Genomic DNA, 22,183 nt, shown 5'->3' with positions numbered 1-22,183 from the left:
TCAGAAGGATCATTCTGACTTCTTTGTCATTTAAGTCACATATTTCTATGTCTGTAAGCTTATTTTCTGGAGATCTTTCTTTTTCTTTCTGAGCTTCCTTGTCACCTTGGTTGTTCATGGTGTTTAATGGACTATTTCTCTGCCTGGGCATTAATGGGAGTATATTCTGCTTTTTTTCCAGAAATAAAATTTATTATATAAAGGTTTCTCTTCAGCACGTTGCAAAGAAGACGTTTTTCTTTTGGTTTCCAGTAGATGGCATCTAAGCCTCTTGGATCCTGCTTTATATAAAGTCTTAATAATGCAGTTTTTTCTTATAGATATTTAGTCACTCAGATGTTTAATCACTTTTGCTATCCTCAGTCCCTTTCAGTGTTAGCAACAGTTTCGGTAGTGTTTGGTCAGATTTCCCTGGGTCTCCACAGTGTGTGGTGGGAGGATATGGGGAATGGTCTCTTTTGTGTTGGGGGATGTGGGCTGCAGCTCAGCCTTGGTTTTGCAACCGTGGCTGGTAAAAAATCAACTGTTGTTTCTCTGCTATCCCCTCTTCTCTGCCGTCCCCACTTCTCTACTTTCTGCCCTGATAACTGGGCTCTGCCATCAGCCACGTGGAGCTCACAGCTCTCCCATACAGGCCTGTTCAGGGAACTGGCCGCACCTTCTCCCCTCCTCTGTCCTCCTAGAGGGAGCTCCTGCTGTGAGAGGCAGCTTCCTTGTTTTTCTTAATCTACTGCCCAACACCCAGGGTTCTGACCTGTGGTAGCTCTTAGGCGCAGATCCCACGCTCAGACGTGGTGGTGTGCAGTTTGAGTGTTTTTGTTGAGTTTTAGATGTTCAGCTTATTGTTGTTTCAAGGAGAGAGATCTGGGGATGTCTCTCACTCCACCTTGTTTCTGACGTTGAGATCTCTTTTCCTCTAATCTTATTTCTCAGAAGTAACAACTATAAATAATTTAGAGTGTCCTTTCAGAATACTTTCTGTTTGTCTTAGCATTTTTATTAATATTTGACAATATTTTCTTAAAATATCTTAAATTAATTGAGTAATTCTTGAATGAATCCACATGCATATATGCAAATATATAAATACTGCATTTTAAGGAGTATGGGTTTTATGGTATTTTTGTTATATGAATAGGTCATGCTGTATACATTGCTCTGCAACTTCCTCTTTTAAGAATAAGTCTTAGTAGGAGATTTCCAGTCAGGATGGTAGAGTAGGTAAATGTGTGCTTGCCTCCTCTTATGACCACATCAAAATTACAACTAAACTATAGAACAATCATCATTGAGAATCACCTGAAGTTTAGATGAACAGAAGTCTTACAACCAAGGGAATATATAAGAAGCCACCTTGAGACTGGTAGAAGTGGTGGAGATGAAGAACGGATTAATCCCAAGCCTGCATATGGCAGCTAAAAATTTGGAGGGGTATCTCGGCTGCAGTGTTCTAGCCAGAGGTACAAGGGGTTCCAGCCTCACACTGAGCTCCTCAAACCAGGGTTCCAGTGCAGGAAAGAGAAGTCCTCACAACTTCTGTCTGTGAAAATCAGTGGAGATTTTGGCTGAGTGAGATGAAGAGCAGCTGGAATCTTAAGTGTTCCTGTTAAAGGTCCTTCACATAAACTTACTGGTGGGCTCACTCATTCTGAGCTTCAGCACTGGAGCAGCATCCTGAATGGTTCCAGGGACATGTGTGGAAGAACTGAAATTTTTGGCTTCAGGATAAGGGCTGGTGGCGAGGGGGCAGCTTTCTTGCAGGCAAAAGTGTTATCAGAGGACACTGTTCCTTTGTTGAGCTCTCCCCATCCTAGCATGCAGGTGCAGGTGGCTGCCATACCTGAATCTCCATCAATTTGGCTAACACTGGTCACCCCATGCTGGAGATTCCCTGAGACCCTATCCCACTTTACATGTAGGCCCACCCAACCACTTTCAGTGGCTTTTCTATACAAATGGCCTGTCTAGGCTTTTGCTGCGGACTTTTCTAAAATCTCTCAAAGGTTTACAAAACCCAAATGAGCAGCATCTGTTCTTGGTGTGCTCTGTACCTCTTACTGAGCAGCCTCAAGCTTGGCACTAGCAGCAGGCAGCCTTGGTTCACAGTTTGGCCTCTTGAGGCACCTCCAAGCCCAGTGCAGGTGGCAGCAATCTGTGGATTGCTTGGTGGCTCATGCCAGGTGGCCCTGGGAAGGGCAAAGGCTGCAGCTGAACTTGGCCTATGGTAGGACCCTGTGGCCAGCACACCTGGTGGCTGGCTTTGGACCAAGGCTGAGCATGACATAAAGCCACATCCAAGGATGACCCATCCAAAGGGCAAACTGGACAGGCACCAGAGCCCTGCTAAAGTGAATCCTGGTCCATAGAGTCAGCCCTTGCACAACAGCTCCTCTGTTGTTGTCACCAGCCAGTCCTCACAGCCAATCAGCATAAGGGTCAATCCCTCCCATTGCTGTGAAAAGAGCAATCAAGGCTCAACTACAAGAGGAGGGTGCACACAACCAATATAAGGCACACACCTAGAGCACCTAGCTCTGGTGACCAGGGAGATCACGCCACTAGGATCCACAGGACACCTATTACATAAGGCCACTTTCCTAAGTCCAGGAGACATAGCAGCCCTACCTAATACATAGAAACAAACACAGGGAGACAATCAAAATGGGGAGACAAAGGAACATGTCCCAAATGAAAAAACAGAACAAAGCTCCAGAAAAAGAACTCGACAAATGGAAAAAAAAACAATCTACCAGATGCAGAGTTCAAAACACTGGTTATAAGGATGCTCAGTGAACTTAGGGGAAGAATCGATGAGCTCAGTGAGAAGTTTAACAAAGAGACAGAAAACATAAAAATAGAGATTGAAAACATAAAAAAGAGCTGGTCAAAAATGAATAATACAATAACTGAATGAAGCATACATTAGAGGGAAGCAACAGTAGATTAGGTGAAGCAGAAGATTGAATCAGCAATTTGGAAGACAAGGTAGCAGAAAACACCCAATCAGAACAACATCAAGAAAAAAGAATAAAAAAAAAATGAGAATAGTTTAATGGGCCTCTGGGACAATATCAAGTGTACCAACATTCATGTCATAGGGGCAACAGAAGGAGGAGCGAGAGCAAGAGATTGAGAATGTATTTGAAGAAAAAATGACTGAAAGCTTCCCTAACCTGGCAAAGGAAACAGATATGCAAGCCTAGGAAGCACAGAAAGTAGCAAACAAGATGAACCCAAAGAAGCCCACACCAAGACATTAAAATACCAAAGGTTAAAGACAAAGAGAGAATCTTAAAAGTAGCAAGAGAAAAGCAGTTAGTTGCCTTCAAGGCCGCTCCCAGAAGATTATTAGCTGATCTCTCAGTAGAAACTTTGTTGGACAGAAGGGATTGGCATGAAATATTCAAAGTGATGAGGAGGAAGAACCTACAACCGAGATTACTCTACCCAGCAAAGCTATCATTTAGAATCTAAGGACAGATAAAGATTTTCCCAGACAAGAAAAAGCTAAAGGAGTTTAGTATTACAGGAAATCTTATAGAGACTTCTTTAAGAAGAAAAAGAAAGATAAAAATATTAATAACAGGGCATTAACTACATATCTAGCAACAATTACTTTAAATGTAAATGGATTAAGTGCTCCAATCAAAAGATATATAGAGTGGCTGAATGGATAAGAAAAGAAGACCCATACATATGCTGCCTACAAATGACTCACTTTAGATTGAAAGACACACACAGACTGAAAGTAAATAATTTCTTTTTCTATAGAAACAAGACTTTTTGTATCCCATGTTCTCTTTTCATAGAAAAGTGTCCTTTCAGGTCTTATTGAGAATATATTTTTTAAAAGTTTATTCCAGTTCTTCGGAGTAAAAAGATTTCATAAGTAGACATTTGCTCTGGTTCCTCAGAACATTTCTCTTTGCTGGGTACTTTATGAAAATAGAAATGAATTAAAAAATAACTAGGCTAGCAATACTTAAACTAGACTTTAAAACAAAGGCTATAATAAGAGCCAAAGAAGGACCCAGTAATTTCACTTCTGAGTATTTCTCTGAAGAAACCCCAAACACTACTTCAAAGAGACGTGTGTATCCATATGTTCATTGCAATGTTATTTACAATAGCCAAGAAATGGAGGCAGCCTGGGTGTCCATCAATGGATGAATGGGTAAAGAAGAAGTGGTACGTATTTACCATGGACTATTACTCAGCCATAAAAAAATGAAATCTTGCCATCTGCAACAACATGGATGGACCTAGATGGTACTGTGCTGAGTGAAGTAGGTCAGACAGAGGAAGACAAATGCTATATGATTTCACTTACATGTCAAATCTAAAGAATAAAATAAACAAAACAGAAATAAACTCATAGAACATTTTGATGGTTGCCATATTGGAGGGGTGTAGGGGGTGGGTAAAATAGGGAAAGAGATTAAGAGGTACAAATTGGTAGTTATACAAAATAGTCACGGGGCTGTAAAATATAGCATAAGGAATAGAGTCAATAATAATGTAATAATTATGTATGATGTCACATGGGTACTAGATTTATCAGGGTGATCACTTTGTAAGATATGTAAATGTCTAATCACTGTTATATGCCTGAAACTAATTTAATATTGTATGCCAACTGTCATTGAAAAGTTTTAAAAGTTATTTACTGAAAAAAGAATAAATCTTTATAACCTTTCCTTTAAGTATAAATCTATCTTATTTTAAACTGCTATATAATATTCTATTATATGGATGTAGTCATTATTTAGTTAGCCAACCCATTTGGTGAGACTGAACTATTAATTTCCCTTCAAGTAAGATAATTTGTATACTTTTAGTTTATTTCTTCCATTTATAGTCAAAATAATATAGACTTTAGATCAAGATTATTTGTGTTTAATACATTAGCTTCCCTAAAAATATAATTATTTTTGACGTTTCTAGATGTAGACCTGTTTTCCTTAATTTTGTTTGGTCCTTTCAATCTGAAGGTTCAGTCTTTCTTTGTCTTGGATTATTTTCTATGTATTATTTCTTTATTATTTCTCTTCTTTTTCTCTCATTTTAATGGAGAGGGAGAGGGAAAGAGGGTGTGTGTGTGTGTGTGTGTGTGTGTGTGTGTGTGTGTGTTAATTACTCTGAAATCTGTTCTCTTTGTATCTCAAGTTTTCATTCATTTTCTTTACCTCTCAGTTCTAGGAGAATGTTTTAAAGTAGCCTTTGGAATCATTGATTTGATTTTTGTCATGATTATAACTATACTGTTCACTGCCTCTATTACATTTTTAAATTAAATAATTTCTTTTTCTTTAGAAACAAGACTTTTTGTATCCCATGTTCTCTTTTCATAGAAAAGTGTCCTTTCAGGTCTTATTGAGAATATATTTTTTAAAAGTTTATTCCAGTTCTTCGGAGTAAAAAGATTTCATAAGTAGACATTTGCTCTGGTTCCTCAGAACATTTCTCTTTTAAAAATTACTTGTTTCCCTCCCCCCTGCCCATATCTGGTTGGATTTCTCTGTTTATTCATCTTTGTAGAAGATGATCTTTTAGTTTTGGAGTTTGAGATGCATTTTGTCAGATTTGTCTCCTAGTTTGAGACTAAGATTAATCTTTATATTTTCTATAGTTTTATTTATTACTTCCCTTTTGTTTCTTCTTACCCAATTCCAGATAAGGAGAATAGTTGTTTATGAAGAATTGGAAGGGTGTACTGACCAAAGGCAGTTATAAGGAAGAGAAACTTGCTACTGTGCTAAAAAGTTTTGTCGCAGCTGGAGCACTGCCTCTCTTCTAACTGTGATAAAGTTAGGCTCTTCATTTGGAGACTGATGCTAATGAGACAGAAAACCATACCGTTTGAAGAACAGTTAGAAGTCAAGCTATTTGGTCTAGAATGGAGATTTATAGGAGACATAGTAACTCTTCAGTAGCTGAAGGGTTGTCACAAGAAGAATTAGACTTATTCCATGCAGTCCCAACTGGTAGAATTATGTTAGGAGAGTATTGTCTTACATTCAAGGAAGAAAAATTGCTATAATTGACACAGCTGCTGTTTTAAATATTTATTGACTTCAAATTTCAGCCATTCATTCAGATATTACCCACACTTTTAGATGTTACCATTTGATGATAACATGCTGCATGGGTGGTCAAGTGCCTGTGTGAGGTACTAGAAGGAGGCTATATAAGCTCTGGCTTTGTCATTTGCTCACAGAGGCACCATCCTCAGAGAACTGTTGCTTTCCATTCCTACCTTCTTTTTTTGTAATTATTTGACCTCAGTTTCTCGGTACTTAAGGTGGTAGTCATTAACCTTCATGTGCACAAACTCTCCTCATTTCTTTCTTATAACATTCCTTTGGCAAATGTAGTAGGCAGAATAAAATGTCCACATCCTAGTTCCCAGAACTGTGAATATGTTACCTTACATGACAAAGGGAAATTAAGTAGACTACGAAATTAATTTTGCACTAAACTGAATTTAAGAAAGGGCAATTACCCTGGATTATCCATATGGGCCCAATGTAATCACAATGGTCCTTAAATGTGGAAGAAGGAGGCAGAGAGTAATGCAGTGTGAGAAGGACTTGGCTAGCCATTGTTGGCTTTGAGGCTGGAAGGGACCAAGGAATGCAGGCAACTTCTAGAAGCTAGAAAAAGGATTCTCCATTAGAACCTCCAGAAAGAAACACAGCCCTGCTAACACATTGATGTTTTTAGCCCCGTGAGTCCCATTTTGGACTTCTGACATCCATATCTGTAAGATAATGAATCTGTATTGTTTTCAGCCACTAAGTGTGTAATAATTTACTATAGCAGCAATAGGAAACTAATAAAGACAGATTTCTGTAGCCAAGGCCGTATCCCAGGAACAGTAAGAACAGCTTTTTGGTATTTCTGTTATTCAGAAACTTAATGTATGTATTGCTTAACCAATGTATTCAATTATCTTCTGATGATCATTTGCCTGTGCTAATATACATTAATTTCTCCAAAGCTTCTTACTGACCTACTCTGTGGTCATCTAGACTCCAGTCAATAAGAGTAGCCTACACGAAAGAGGGCCCAATGAAGTGGGTGAAGCTTACAGGGAGGATGATTTCTTCTCAATATAAGGAAGCACTTTCTGTTAAAAATATTCAAAGAGTTATTGGGATGTATTTGGAGGTTCTATGACAGGAACTGAACAACTTATTTGGTGGGGACATTAAAGAGAGGATTCAAGCATTGTTTGAGGTGTTGGGCTAATATAGATTCTATTGTTCTTGAATCCTAAGATCCTAAGGGGATTGTGAGGAAGAAGCATCACTGAAGATTGGGTAGGACCCCTGTGTATGGTGCAAATTGTGCCTATACGTGGCCTTTAGCCAGGGCAAAAGCAGGCAGTGGAATCCAGCTCATACGCTGTTTGCCAAACTGTGCATTCTGGCTGTGGGGTTGTTATGCCCTGAGGCAGGGACACCTTTTGCTAATTCATATAAGGGTATTGTCTACTTGATAAGATGTGTGCCTGCAGGGCTGTGTTCACCCAAAGAAGGCACCTTTTTTCTAATTTTCACAAAGATGCTTTATAGGCCCACACTAATTCTGGGACTATTGCTATAGGAGATGGTTTCTTGGAATTGGTGAATGCAAGACAAGGATAAATAAAAGAAGAGAAGGATGGTTATACTACTAATGTTTCAATTTCATTCTGGCTTCTCCAGCCCCTCAGCTCACTTTTAAATGGTGCTATTGGTACTTGCTTTCAGTCTATACATTCTAATAGCATAGCTAGTTGAGAAGAGAAACTAATGGATGAATAAACTAATAAACAAACCCCTGTGTTTCAGAGCTAAATAAACAATCTCTTTTGGGAGTTCACTGTATAAGGGAATAGCAAATAGGGAAAGCAAGACTCTAAGTACGTATTGGAGATCAAGGGGAGAGGATGTATTCACTTAAGGTGTTCATAAAGAAGGCAGAGCCTGTCTCTCTGATTTGTAAGACTGGTCACCTACCTAAATGTGTAGGGATAGATAATGCCAGAGTCCTCAAAGGTGCGGGAGATATAATCAGGCAGCTATCTGAAGTAGTTTCCACATTCATAGCAGAGTCTTAGCTGGCCAGGTCTGGTATAGCTCCACTGTTCTCAGTGCCACAGACCAGGTAGTTAGATTTATCTGGATGTGATTTTAGAGCTGGACAATATACAGATTTCTGCCCTGTTTGTGTATTCCTCCAGATGACTTTTGAGGTGAGTCACGAGACCCTCTACTTGGCAGTGAAGCTGGTGGATCACTACCTTATGAAGGTAATATGCAAGAGGGACAAGCTGCAACTCCTCGGTTCCACTGCTTTTCTGATTGCAGCAAAATTTGAGGTGAGCTTGAGTCTATAGGACCTGGAAAGAACTAATTAGTCAGATTTTTATCCAAGTCAGTTACATATGTATGTCTATGTATGCGTCTCTTTATATGTGTATATGTGCATATGTATGCATACATGTGTATGTATATATTATATGCATGTATGTGCACATGTACACACACATGTGTATATATGTTTGTATATATTTGTACCTGTGTGTGTATACAATTACATACACACACACAAATAATTTTCCTACCAATTTTTTGTCCATTTTCCCCATCAGGGAAGTTGGTGTTGAATGGCAATGGTGTATTTGTTTTCTGGCATCAACAAGGTTCTCCCATTTCCTGTAAGATGCAAGTATGCGGGCATGTGCTTAATTAAATGGGTTGTCCTTTTTAAGATTTCCTTTTGGTCCATGATTCTCTGTCCCCCACCCTTTTCTTCTTTCATGGACTCCATCTCCATCTAGTGGAATCTAGAACTGCATATATAAGAAAGCATTTCCAAACCTGGGTGCTGGAGACATGTAAGAAGAAATGGCCTCATTGTACGTGGCAGTAAGTCTAGCTGAAATAGTTATTTTTGAAGTGGCAGGATAAAAGCAATTAGCTGGCCTTTCCTTCATAGCTGCAATCCACCTAACTAGTCTCTCTGATTCTTTCCACCTCTTTAGATGCTAAATGATTTTGTTCAACTTTCATTTTTCCTTCAGATAGGCTAGTTGTGTGAAATTTTAGGGTTTAGGACCAAGTTGTAGCCACTTTTACAGAATTCAAAGAACTTTAGAACTGTGAGTTTGTATTTGTGCTCTGTCGCTTGCTTCCTCCATGCTCAGCTCTATCCCTAACTGACATCCTGCCTTCCTCCTCCTTTGCTCATTCACTGCCTTCCTCAGTCAGTAAGTAGTTCCCTTCCTAAGTCCAGCCTTCTTTTCTTTGCTCCTTACTTGCTTCCTTCTCTCCCTTCTTCTCTTGCCACCTCACTTCACTTCTGCCCTCCTTTACTTTCACCCTTATTTCACTTATTCCCTCATTCCCTAGCATCCCTCCTCCCTCTAGCCTTCTCTCAATCCATCTCTTGATCCCTCCATCCCTGCTTTGTGTACTCGCTCACTCCATACTGGGCTTCCTCCCTCCCTTTCTGGCTCCCTCTCTTACTCCCCTACCTCTTCAATTGCTCCCTCACTCCATTCCCTGCTCCATCCCTCCTTGCCTTCCACCTTTGTTCCATCCCTAGCTCCTGTGTCTCCCTTCCAGCCTCCTTCCTACCCTCACACCCCGTACCTCCATCTTCCTCCCTCCTACACTCCCACCTTGCCTTCTTTCCTCCCTTCCTTCCTTTCTCTCCCCCTTCCATTGCTTACTCTCCTCTCCTTTCCTAGCTAACCCTCTCCCCTCCATCCCTCCATTCCACCCTCTTTCCCTTGCTTATCCTTCCCTCCCTCACATTGCTTCTCTTGTACCTTCCTCCCTTCCCCTGCCTTTGATCCCTTTACCTTCCTCCCCACTTTTCTACTAATTTCTTCTCATTCATCCTCTCTTTTCCCTTCCCTACCTCCCACCCTGATCCCTAGTCTCTTCCTTTGCTCTCTCCCTCACTGTTTCCCTTTCTGGCTCACATCCTTCCCTACTCACTTGCTCCCTTGTTCCCTTGCTCCTCCTTCTCCCTGCTTCCTCCCTGCTCCCTCTCTGATAGCTCCCTCTCTTGCTTGCTTCCTTAATCATTCTCTCCCACCCACTCTTGCTTGCTCCCTTCCATCCTCCTTCCCTCCCTTGCTCCCTAGCTGCCTCCTTCCCTTTCTCCCTCTCTCCCTTCCTCTTCCCTCACACTCTCCCTTACTCCCTCCCTTACTGCTTCCCTCTCTGGCTCATTTCCTCTCCTGCTCATTCACTCCCTAGTTCTTTCCATTTTTCCCCCTCCCTCTGTCTTCTTCCCTCTTTCTCTCCCTCCTTCCCTTCTTCCTCTCTCTCCTCTTCCCTTTCCCTGCCTAGGACCATCCTTATGGCTTGAGTAAATACTTTTTGCCTCAGTCTCAAGGGGGTTAGAAATGCAACTGGGATCCCTAGAGAGCAGAAGGGAGGAAGAGAGTATGAGGGACCCTTCTTAGCAAATCTTGGAACCAGTAGCACCTCTCTTCTGGTTGCCAGGATAAAGGGTCCCACTAAGTTTTTTAGGGAAGGTGTGTCTTCTTACAAGATTGAGAAGTACAGAAAAACTTTTGCAAGGAGGTGTGGAGATGGTATGAGAAGAGAGGAAGGAGCCAGTGGTGAATAGAGCAATGGGAGAGAAAGTTTCTTGCTCTGGTCTTATACTATGTTGCTGTATGAACTTGTAGAGAGTTACTTCCTCTCTCTGGTCCTCAATTTCCTTGTCTAAAAACCCAGAGTATTGGTCCAGTTTGTGATCTGAAAATATAGAGAGAAAGGTGTGGGAAGAAGGCTTGGGTGGGTAGGCAGATTCAGGGGTTTTCCTGCCTCCCAGTCCTCTCCCCAAAACCAAAGTTCAACCTACAGAGGGCGGGGCACAGGAAGGTGCTCTCAGACCGGGATTCTTACCCTTGGCCTGGCCTGGATCTTCCCAGTCTAGCCGCAGTGCACATCTTCCCACCCTCTGCAGTCCTCAGTCTTGGCTTGGCTACCTCTGTGCCTGGCTGCCTTTTTCTCACTGCTTGTTACCCCTGTGGTACCCTTCCCAAACATTCCTATCTATTCTTTAGACTAGGACACAAAGTGAGGGCTTATTTCCCATCTGTAGTTCCCTTTTTTGTGGTCTCCTTTCCTCCTTTTCCCAGAGCAGGCCATAGATTTCCAATTCCTGGCTCTCATTAGAAGAGAGATCATTGATCTCAATCCTTGTGCCACATCATGTGCTTTTTTTAATGCTGTAAGAATCCACCCCAAGAGGCCCCATCCTTTCTCCAGTGGTGCAGTTTTGAGGCTTATCTCTGCTGTGTCTCTGAATTTGTTTTTCAGATGGGCCATTAAAATCAACCAGAGGCTGACTCTAAGATAACTTGAAGGTCTATGTCAGAAAATGTTATCGCCTCCTTTCCTTCATTCTTCTCCCCCTCTGCTTTTCATCTCCAAGCAGAGAGGAGTGGACTGTCTTTGCCTGGTTGTGACTGCCTCTCCTCTCCACCTGTAGGAACCCTACCCACCTTGTCTGGATGAGTTCCTGTACATCTGTGATGATATGTATCAACGAGATGAGATGCTTGCCATGGAAATCAGCATCCTACAGACCCTCAAATTTGATATCAACATTCCCACCGCCTATCATTTTCTGCGTAGATATGCTATGGTAAGATAGAGGAGGCATATCTCCGTTCTCCCACTGCTGGGTTAGTTCCCTCCAAACCCAGAGAGGCTGCCTGATGGTAGGTAAAGGGAAAGGGACAACTAGGGGCAGGGGAATTTCTTCTTCAATCCACCCTCTTAGACTGGCAATCTTTAAGTGTGGAAGGAAGAACATTTCAGATTTTCACAGTATACTTATAAAGTTTTGAGATGAGAGCAAAGTAGGGGAGGGAGGGAAGATTCTTTGATCAGAAAGGGACACATGGGAATTTTGGGGGAGATGCTGGCAAAATTCTCTTCCTTCACCTGAGTATTGGTTACAGGGGTGGTCACTTTATAATTATTCACTGTATTCTATAAGTAGGTGTTGTGTACTTTTTCTATGTGTGTTATAGGTTATAATTTTTTAAAAAGATACAAACAAGAAAGAGGAAGGAGTTCTTTTGGATCATGGAACACTTCTTAAGGTGGAACCAGGTGCAAAGTTATAGTTAGAGGGCTTTGGCTCTTCAAAGGATGACTCATGCAGAAAGGAGAGGTGGGAAGTTAACACAAACACACTTTATAATTTGGTTAAAAACTTTAAAGGTAGCTAATTTCATTGGTAATTTCAGAACCTTACTCCCTCCCCTCCACCTTAAGCTTTCTGGAGTAAGATGCCTTAGTGTGAGTCATGGTGGCAGGAGAGATACATTGTTCAGGCAGCAAGCCATTTAGATATTCTGCTTGGTGCTGGTTTTCTGAATTGCTTGCTGAGCTATTCTTGCTGTCCTTAGTGTATCCATGCCAGCATGAAGACACTGACCTTGTCCCGCTTCATCTGTGAGATGACCCTGCTGGAATACGACTATATCCAAGAGAGAGCTTCCAAGCTAGCTGCTGGCTCCTTCCTCCTGGCCCTCTACATGCAGAAGCTTGGACACTGGGTAAACACTTGCCCCGGGGGAGGGAGAAAAGGGGTAGAGATTCAGAGACCTTTGGTGCTGAGAAACCCACTTTATGCTAAGGCATTGGAAGTTTTTTAGCCAGAGATGTGACATACTCCCTTTAGTGTGTTTTGGAAACAGTATTGATATAGCAATATAGAAGGTATACTAGATGAAAGTGTAAAAGTGGCAACACTAGCAAGTAAGCTTTGATAATAGTCAAGGGGCCTACATTGGGGCCTGAATCTATGTTGTGACAATGGGGCCATTAATCTTATTTAACACACCAAATATAATGTGTTACTCCCCTGCTCAGCATGCCAATGACTGTCCTTTGACTGTGGTAGTGGTTTCCAAATAGTATTCAGTAGAGCCCTGGAGTTTCTGCAGAAATGTCTCAGGGGCCATATAAAAGGTCCCTGAGGGTGGGCTTCTTAGCCCTCCCCCCCAATTCCAAGTAAGATGTTTGGGCTTCCAGGTAAGATATTTTTAAAAAAGAGTTCAGAGAAAATAGTTTAAGGTATTTTTAGAAAACCACTACCTAATAGAGCATTCCTTTCTCTGCCTGTGGAGTTCCCAGTTGACTTTCAACACTCATTGCAGATGTGCCCTTCTCTATGAAGCTTTCTGTGTCTCTCCTGGCCAAAGTTCATGGGTTCTGCTGCCCTGTTCCTCCAGTGCCCCATAATCACTTCCATCATAGAACTTCTCACACATTTTGTAATTCTCTGTGTGCATATCTGTTTCCCCCACTAGACTACAGACTCCTTAAGGGCAGGAGCTTTAGTCATCTTTATATTCCCAGCATCTTCTTCAGGGATTGGTAATATTGTTAATCCTAGCTAGCATTTTATTTTAGGCAATTACTATGTGCTATATTCTGTTCTATGCACTTTGTATATATTAACTAATGTAATCCTATAATGTAATTACTGTTATGATCTCCATTTGGCAGATTGAGAAGCTGAGGCACCAAGAGGTTAAATAACTGGTTCAAGGCCATGCTGCTTGCCTCCAGAATCTTTGCTCTTTAATACTCTGCCATATTGCTTCTATCACATAATAGGCATCTTTAAAGTTGAATGATAAAATGAATGCATAGAATGATAACTGTTAGAGTCAGAGAGGAAGAACAGCATTAAGTTCCTGTTGGCTGTTGAGTTAGGACCTCATGTTTGTTCTGAGGTTTGCCTGGCCATTGGCTCTTGATCTGAGAGTGAGTAAATTACAAAGTCAGTCCTGTTCCTTAGATTCTTCGGTGGTGGATTTCAGCATACCTGAATACCTATGGCCAGGGCTAATATTCAATTCATATATATGGATATAGTATCCATATGTATGGATGCCACTAGTTTGTGGCAGGAATCTATTCTTTTAGGTAGTACCCTATAATTATTGGTCTGTCTCTGTGCCGTATGACTCTTTGAAATGTTTCATTATCTTCCCTTTCTATACCATGGATAAGAAGTTTGGATTTGAGATAGTACAGATGGAAGAAGGGGCTGCTTCCTGTTGTAAAAGTCACTGTTTGTGTTGCTTCTTCCAGGCTCCTACCCTGGAGTATTACAGTGGCTACAAGACCTCTGATATTCACCCTTTGGTCAAGCAGCTGAACATCCTGCTGACTTTGCGTTCTTGCGATAGGTTCAAGACTGTGCTTTCCAAGTATTCTCATGAGTAAGTACCGGGCTCCAGTTGAGGTTCGGTTTGTGCTCAATCACGGAAAGGCCCAGACTAGCTTCACTTGAGGGAAAAGAAATATTGAGGTTCTTTTCACTTTACTTTCTATTCCATGGTTGAAGCAAGATAGGGAACCAAGGGCCCTATGTCCCACTTATTCCATGGAACTTCCTTGTTTGGGCCTATTTTACACTGAGTGGACAACTCTTCCTTTTACAGGGTCTTCTTTGAAGTCACCAGAATCCCCCCCTTGGACATGCTGAAGCTGGAGGAGATTTTGAACTCTTGCTAATTCTGAGACTGAGGGTTTGGAACTCTGGCAGCAGCTACCAGGGCCAGGCAGACATGTAAATAGTCTGTATTTATTCTGTCCTTGAATTTGTCTTTTGATCACTTTTGATCACTTTTCATCATTTCTGCTTTCTTTGTTTGATTTTTCTCAAACTGTTAGTGTCATAATTATTTAAGTTTTTTTTATGAAAGAGAAGAAATTATTGTAGTATTTGTTTTGAAATTTAATAAAAAATTAATATTTGTTGTTAAAATGGCTCAACTCCCCTCTTCTTGATTAGGAGCCCCATACATAGCCCAAGGATGTTTTTTTCTCCTGCCTAGTAAAGTCTGTGCCTCAGGGTCTATCTGGTTTCTTTCTCTGTTTGGAGGCTTTCACAGGAAGAGAAAGTAAGCTAGGTGTAAATTGATGGACGAGTCTATAGAAAGAGAATCCTTATGAGTGGGGTGGGGAGGTGCCCAGTCTAGGGAGAGAGACCCCTACCTGACAGACAGGCATGGTGTTCACATCTGGACCCAATACCTTTTGTTTCCTATCTCAGGTTGCTTGCTTTCTTTGCTTCTTCCTAGATGACAAAAAGATGGGGATCAGGATTTTCACCCAAATGTAGTCCTGCTTTCATGGTTAGGCAGCTTTTTAGAATCTAAACTTGAAAAACCTGCTTGGAGTGGCATGCTAAAATCTCTTTTGGCTTTTATCTTCTGTCAAGAGGAGAAATTTCCACCTGTGAAATCAGTGAGATGTGAAATGAACACAAGCATCAACCGCTTGCCCAGTCTTTCATTAATAAAGCTTTAAGGAGATCACACACACACACACACACACACACACACACACACACACACACACACACATCAAATATTTTGGATATCGATCCTAGGGATGGATATCTGATGGCGGGAGCAGTCAATGGAGAAGTTATAGGGAAAATACCTCCCTAATTCTGGCCCCAGACCCCCTGTGCTAGTCTGGTCATATCGCCATTTTTGATGGACTAGGGACAGGAGAGAGAGCATGTTGCACCCTTAAGATATCTTAATGCTTTCTTACCGTTTGTGTAAATTTCCTACTTAATATCCCAAGTTGCTTTGCCTTGGTGACTAGATATCTTTAGGTTCCCTCTTGCCCCATTCCACTGCTTTGCAAGATGACTAAAGGTTATTAGCAGTCAATTCCTATTCCACCCTATCCTCCCACCCCCAGCCCTAGGCAAACCCTAATTTACTTTCTGTCTCTATAGATTTGCCTATTCTGGACATTTCATATAAATTAAATCATGCAATGTGTAGCCTTATGTGTTTGGCTTTATTCACTTAGCATAATGTTTTCCAGGTTTATTCATGTTATAGCATGTGTCATACTTCATTTCCTTTTATTGCCGTAATATTCTATTGAATGGATATATCACATTTTGTTTATTCACTCATCAATTGATGGGATTTCCTTTTATTGCCGTAATATTCTATTGAATGGATATATCACATTTTGTTTATTCACTCATCAATTGATGGGAATTTGGGTTGTTTCTACTTTTTGGCCATTATGAATAATTGTGTTATGAACATTCATTTATAAGTTTTGTATGGACATATATTTCATTTCTCTTATGTATGTACTTAGGAGTAGAATTGCTGGACCATGCACTATTTTACACTCCCACCAGCTGTGTATAAGAGTTCCAGTTTTTCCACATTTTCTCTAATACTTGTAATTATCTTTTAATTATAGCCATCCATGTGGGTGTGAAGTGGTATCTTATTGTGGTTTTGATTTACATTTTCCTGATGGTTAATGATGTTGAGGATTTATTTTCATGTACTTATTTGCCATTTGAGTATTCTCTTTGGAGAAGTATCTATTCAAATTCTTTGCCAATTTGTAATTGGGTCATTTGTCTCTATTATTGAGTGGAAAGAGTTCTTTATATATTTTCATATATATTCATAAATCATATATATGATTTGCAAATATTTTCTTTGATTCTATGGATTTTCTTTTTATTTTCTTGATAAGTGTTATTTGAAGCATAAAAGTTTAACATTTTGAAGTCCAATTTATCAGTTTTTTGAATATTTTTGTTTTTGTGTCATATCTAAGAAACCATTGCCTAATCCGAGGTCATGAAGATTTGCCCGCATGTTGTATCCTAGTAGTTTTATAGTTTTAGCTCTTATATTTATGCCTTAAATTTATTTTGAATTAATTTTTATATATGATGTGATGTAGGGGTCCAACTTTATTTTCTTGCATGTAGATATCCAGTTGTCCCAGCACCATTCGTTGAAAAAAAATATTAGCACCCCTGTTGAAAATTTATTTACTGTAAATGTGATAGCTCATTTCTAGACTCTCAATTCTATTGCATTTGCCCATATGTCTATCCTTATGCCAGTAACACACCACTTTGATTACTGTAGCTTTGTAATGAGTTTTGAAATCAAGAAATGTGAAGTCTCCAACTTCATTCCTACTTTTCAAGAGGCTGTTTCAGCTATTCTAGATTACTCACATTTCTATATGATTTTTAGCATCACCTTGTCAATTTCTAAACAGAAAGCTGGGATTTTGATAGAGATTGCATTGAATTTATAGGTCAATTTGGGGAATGTTGTCATCTTAACCATATTAAATTTTCTAAGCATGTGTTTTGTGTCAGTCTCAGCCTATTGATTACCAGTGTTGTGGCTGGACCAGCCCTTGTATTTCTCATTATGATTGCAAGACACCATCAGCAATGACTGTAAAGAAACTTTGAAAGAGACAAGGTTTATTACTTAGAAGTTCTGGAAATTACACAGCACCTCTGGTTCTAGGTTAACCATTGTGTCTCACACACACACACACACACACACACACACACACATGAATAACACTACAAAGGATTTGAGAACTGAACTGACTTTGAGCCATCAGCCCACAGAAAGCTGATGGAAACATGTGGCCTGAAAATCATATTGACCACTAAAACAAAAATATAAATGTTTTCCATATACTTTAAGCAACCAGTTTTATAATGTCATATTAAAAATGTTCAGGATATCAATCATATTCACAGTTTAAAGAAGAAAATCACTTATCAATTGATGCAGAAAAAGCATTTGACAAAATTTAACATTCATCCATAATACAAATGATTAAGAATAGATGAAAACTTCCTCAACCTGGTAAAGACCATCTCCAAAAATCTACACGTAACATCATACTTGATGAAAGACTGAATACTTTGCTCTATGATTAGGAACAAGGCAAGGATGTCTACTTTCATCAGTCCTGTTAACATTATACTAGAAGTCTTATCCAGTACAATGAGACAAAAAGAAAAAGAATACACGCTGCAAAGGAAGAAATAGAACTGACATTTTTTTGCAGATTTCATGATTATATGTGTAGAAAATCTCAAAGAATCTACAACAAAACTAGAACTAATACGTTTGTTTAGCCAGGTCCAAAACACGAGATCAACACACAAAACATCAATTACATTTCTATTTCCTAGCAATGCACAAGGAAATCCAAACTTTAAAGTACCATTTATAATAGCTCCCCAGAATGAAATGCTTAGGTATAAATCTAATAAAACATTTATAAAATCTGGTGGAAACTACAAAATGCTGATAAAATAAATCATATAAATTGAGAGACATTATGTTCATGGAATGGAAATGTCAACTGAGTAAAGATGTCAATTCTCAAATTGATCTGTGTATTATTTAACTCAATACTAGTCAAAATTCCAGCAGGATTTATTTTGTAGATATTGACAAACTGATTCTGAAATTTGCCTGGGCAAATGAGCTAAAATAGCTAAGACCATTCTGAAAAAGAATAAAGTTGGAGGAATCACACCACCCAATTTGAAGATTTACTATAAAGCTACAGTAATGAATATGGTAGTGGGGAGAAGACAGACACAGAAAACAGGGTAACAGAATAGAGAGTCCAGAAATAGACCTGCACAATTATGGCTATTTGATTTTGGAGAAAGGTGCAAAAACAATTCAGTGGTAAAAGCAGTCATTTCAATACATGGTGTTGGAACAGTTGGACATCTATATGCCAAAAAATGAATCTTCATCTAAACCTCATTTGTTATACAAAAAATAATTTTAAATGAATCATAGATCTAAAATTAAAACATAAACTGTAAAACCTTTAGATGTCAACATAGAGGAAATCTTTGTGACCTGGGGTTAAATCAGGGTTTCTGAGCAGCAGCACTATTGACATTTTGGGCCAGATAATTCTTTGTCATGGGAACTTTACTGTGAATTGTAGGATATTTAGCAGCATCCCTGATCTTTGCCCATTATATACCAGTAGCATGTCCCCCGTCCCAAACTGTGACAACCAAAAATATGTCCAGATATTGTTCAGTGTTCCCAGTGGGTAAAGTGACCAGTGGTTGAAAAACGCTGAGTTAGAGGAAGAATTCTTCGATATGGCACAAAAAGCACAATCCATAGAAGGAAAAATGATGAATTGTTCTTTATAAAATGTAAAACTTTTCCTCTGAAAGATATTAAGAGAATGAAAATATAAACTACAGACTGGCAGAAGATATTTGTAAGTTACATATCTGGCACAGAACTTGGATTCAGGATATATAAAGAATTCTGAAAACTCGACGATGAGTGAATTTAAAACCCAATTAGAAAAAAGGGAAAAGAATTTGAACAGATAATTTACCAAAGAGGATTTACGTATGATAAATAAGCACATAAAAAGATGTTAAACATTACTAGCTATTAGGGAAATGCTATGATGAGATGCCATTAAACACCTATTAGAATGGCTAAAATAAAAATTAATGAATTCCAAGAGCTGGTGAGGATGTGGAGCAAGTGGAGCTCTAGATATTGCTGGTTTGGATGCAAAATGGTACAGCCACTCTGGAAAACAGTTTGGAAGTTTCTTACCAAGTTAAACATGTGTTTACCATATAACCTAGCTATCCTACTCCTGAGTATTTATCCTACAGGAGTGACTACAATAACCTGGATACGAATGTTTATAGCAGCTCTATTCATAATTGCCCCAAACTAGAAACCTAAACTTCCTTCGATGGGTGAATGGATGGATCCATAAGATAGAATATTATTCAGCAAGGAAAGGTAACATTATTGATTCATATGTTAACTTGAAGGAATATGAAAGGCTAAGTTAAAGAAGCTTGTCTTAAAAGGTTACATATTCTATGACATTCTTGAAAAGAAAAAAACTTGTGAAGGAAAATAAAGTCAGTGTTAGAGGTAGGGTTAAGGTGTGGCTATAGAGAAATGATATGAAGATTTATGGGGCCATGAAAACTTCTGTATCTTGATAGTGGTGGTTACTCAAAGATCTACATGTGTTAAAATTCACTGAATTTTACACTCTCCCCAAAATGGCAATTTTATTGTATTGTAATTTAAAAAACAGACAAATTCAATTCTGACAATACTTCCCTAGCCTACAGGATATATTCTAAATTTCTTAATATGAATTACAGAGCCCACCCTGGTGGTAGCTGTTAGCAACAGGGCTGTTTCCCTCATAAAGCCTCAGAATATGGTTTTATGGGGGTAGACTGAAATGTAGTCCTGAAAGTCACTCCTTTTTTTGTCTCAGTTTTTAGTATTAGATAGTTAAGGATTTAGAAGATCTGAGTTCTCACCCTGGTGTAGCATTTTGTGGAATCCTGGTCTAAATCAGCCTCAGTTGCCCACCTATTAAATGTGACTAATAACTGGCTCCCCAGGGTCATTGTTAGTAAAGCAGATGTTGAACAATTTTAGATCCCAGGCTTCACCAATTTTGCATCTGAACAGAACATGCCTTCCCACCTCAAACCCTTCTGGAGGGGTGAGGAGTATGTAATGTATATGTTAGGTGGACAGATTGTGTTGTCAAAAGTTTTTCAAGGTGCCTTTTGCATTTTTGCATCTATTTAGCGATGTAGACTATTCCTCTGCATCACTTCACCTCCCCAGTGACTAGTTCATTTCATTGAAATCTGTATTCTGCAGAGAATTGGCTTCTAGAACAATTATGTTGGCAGTTATTTCTCCATAGGATTGTGCTGAGTTGAAGCGAGATTTTAGAACATTTTTGGCAAATCCCTTGATGAAGATTCTTGGCTTGTGCTGTTGCCGTCTTCCTTCACTTGCCATTCCTACATGCATGTAGCTTGTTCAGAGCTTGGATGCCGCCCAAGCCCATCCCCCATCTCCACCATCATTCAACTCCCCCCATGCTGAGGTAAATGATGAGACACTGGTGTTGATTATATTTGTCCATTTATTAAAATATTTTAAGCAAAATTTCATTAACTTTGAGGACTGGTGTTCCATTTTTTTTGTAAGAGGAGAATAGGCACACTTTGTGGATTTTGTCTTTCTGCTTTTTTCTGTTACCCCATAACTATCTCAGCTTCCCCCGCCAACCATCCCCTGGCCCTGCTGTTTATTTGCAAGAGCCTCTGAGGAAAGAAAAAACAGTAGAGAAAATATGGATTACAGATTAGCAGACAAATAGACAGATGCAGTTCCACAAACCATATGGCCAACCAAAGTCCTTTATAGGATGGAATGGTGCTAATGGGTTTGGTTGCTTTGGAATTAGTTTCTACCTCTTATGAAACTAAAATTGTCCTACTTGTGTACTGAGGGAAGAAATGTTGACCCCAAATGTTTTTTCTGACCAACCTTTAACCTAATATTAAGTTGAAAATCTCTTCCTTATTCTTCCCCTGCCTTTTGGACACAGCGCAGACCCTTTTTGGAGGACTGATCGCTGCTACCTGTAATATTGACACCAGAAATGATTGGTGGTAGTCCAAGTCTCTTGGTATTCTCCTTCCCCACTGTTCTGGCCAGGAATTGTCCAACCAATCTCTCAGAAAGTGCTACCAAAGATGCAACCAAACCCTAGAACTTTGGCTCTTAATGGCTTCTCTGAACATAATTGAGATGGATATTTGGTGTCTGGTCCCACCACTCAAGCAATTGTATTACTACAAGTAGTTAATAATGAAGTCCTGAAAGGAGCTTATGCATCCAGAGGCTAAGCCAACTCCCTTGAGAAAGAGATCACCACTTGCTTTATTTCCAAACTAGTGCATATAAGAACAAGTACTCAGCAAGCTGTCTTGCTTTTTGGGAAGCAACTGGTAACTAAGCAATTTAGGAAGTAACCAAGTGATTTAGCAAGCCACGTCTGATCCTGGGCCTCATCACCTATTAATTTTGCTCCATGAGTTGACTCCAGCCCTAAATCCCTGTGTTTTTGTTCAATATCATTCTGAGTAAGGGTGGGAGGACAGGGTAGGTGAAAGGGGATCCAGATGGTATAACAGAGAAACAGTAGTATTACAGTGTACAAAGACGTATAGTAAGTCAGCAAAGTAAGCACAAAAGATGGAGTCCTATTATAGTTTATTATCATCAGTGATAAAAATAATTACAAGACCCAGCCCTGCTTCGGCGCTGCCAAGATAAGACTACCCTCTCCTTGGATTTCTTTCTGTTTCATTAAATTTGCTCGTTTGGAAATTTTCCATTTTAGAAAAGACTCATCTGAGAAAAATGCAACTTGTTTCCCAACTCTGTGAGTGAGCATGTGTGCAGGTATTAATGTGTACAGCCACAGAGGAG

At 39.6% G+C, this 22,183-nt stretch overlaps 1 protein-coding gene across 6 annotated transcripts in view; it reads left to right on the top strand.

The window, feature by feature from the left end:
* The window catches only part of CCNB3 (cyclin B3), a 64,750-nt gene extending 50,008 nt beyond the window's left edge, over positions 1–14,742 (top strand). For all 6 annotated transcript variants that reach the window (XM_023526494.1, XM_023526493.1, XM_011386165.2 and 3 more), the window contains exons 8-12: positions 8,228–8,365; positions 11,503–11,658; positions 12,431–12,580; positions 14,127–14,257; positions 14,480–14,742. In XM_023526494.1, the coding sequence (XP_023382262.1) occupies positions 8,228–8,365; positions 11,503–11,658; positions 12,431–12,580; positions 14,127–14,257; positions 14,480–14,552 (648 nt within the window). In that variant the 3' untranslated portion in view covers positions 14,553–14,742. The remainder of the gene's footprint in view (positions 1–8,227; positions 8,366–11,502; positions 11,659–12,430; positions 12,581–14,126; positions 14,258–14,479) is intronic.
* The last annotated feature ends 7,441 nt before the right edge of the window (positions 14,743–22,183 follow it).

This window comes from Pteropus vampyrus, unplaced genomic scaffold (genome assembly GCF_000151845.1).
Source record: "Pteropus vampyrus isolate Shadow unplaced genomic scaffold, Pvam_2.0 Scaffold970, whole genome shotgun sequence".
Taxonomy (NCBI): Eukaryota; Metazoa; Chordata; class Mammalia; order Chiroptera; family Pteropodidae; genus Pteropus; species Pteropus vampyrus.
This window is presented reverse-complemented; position numbering and strand designations above follow the sequence as displayed.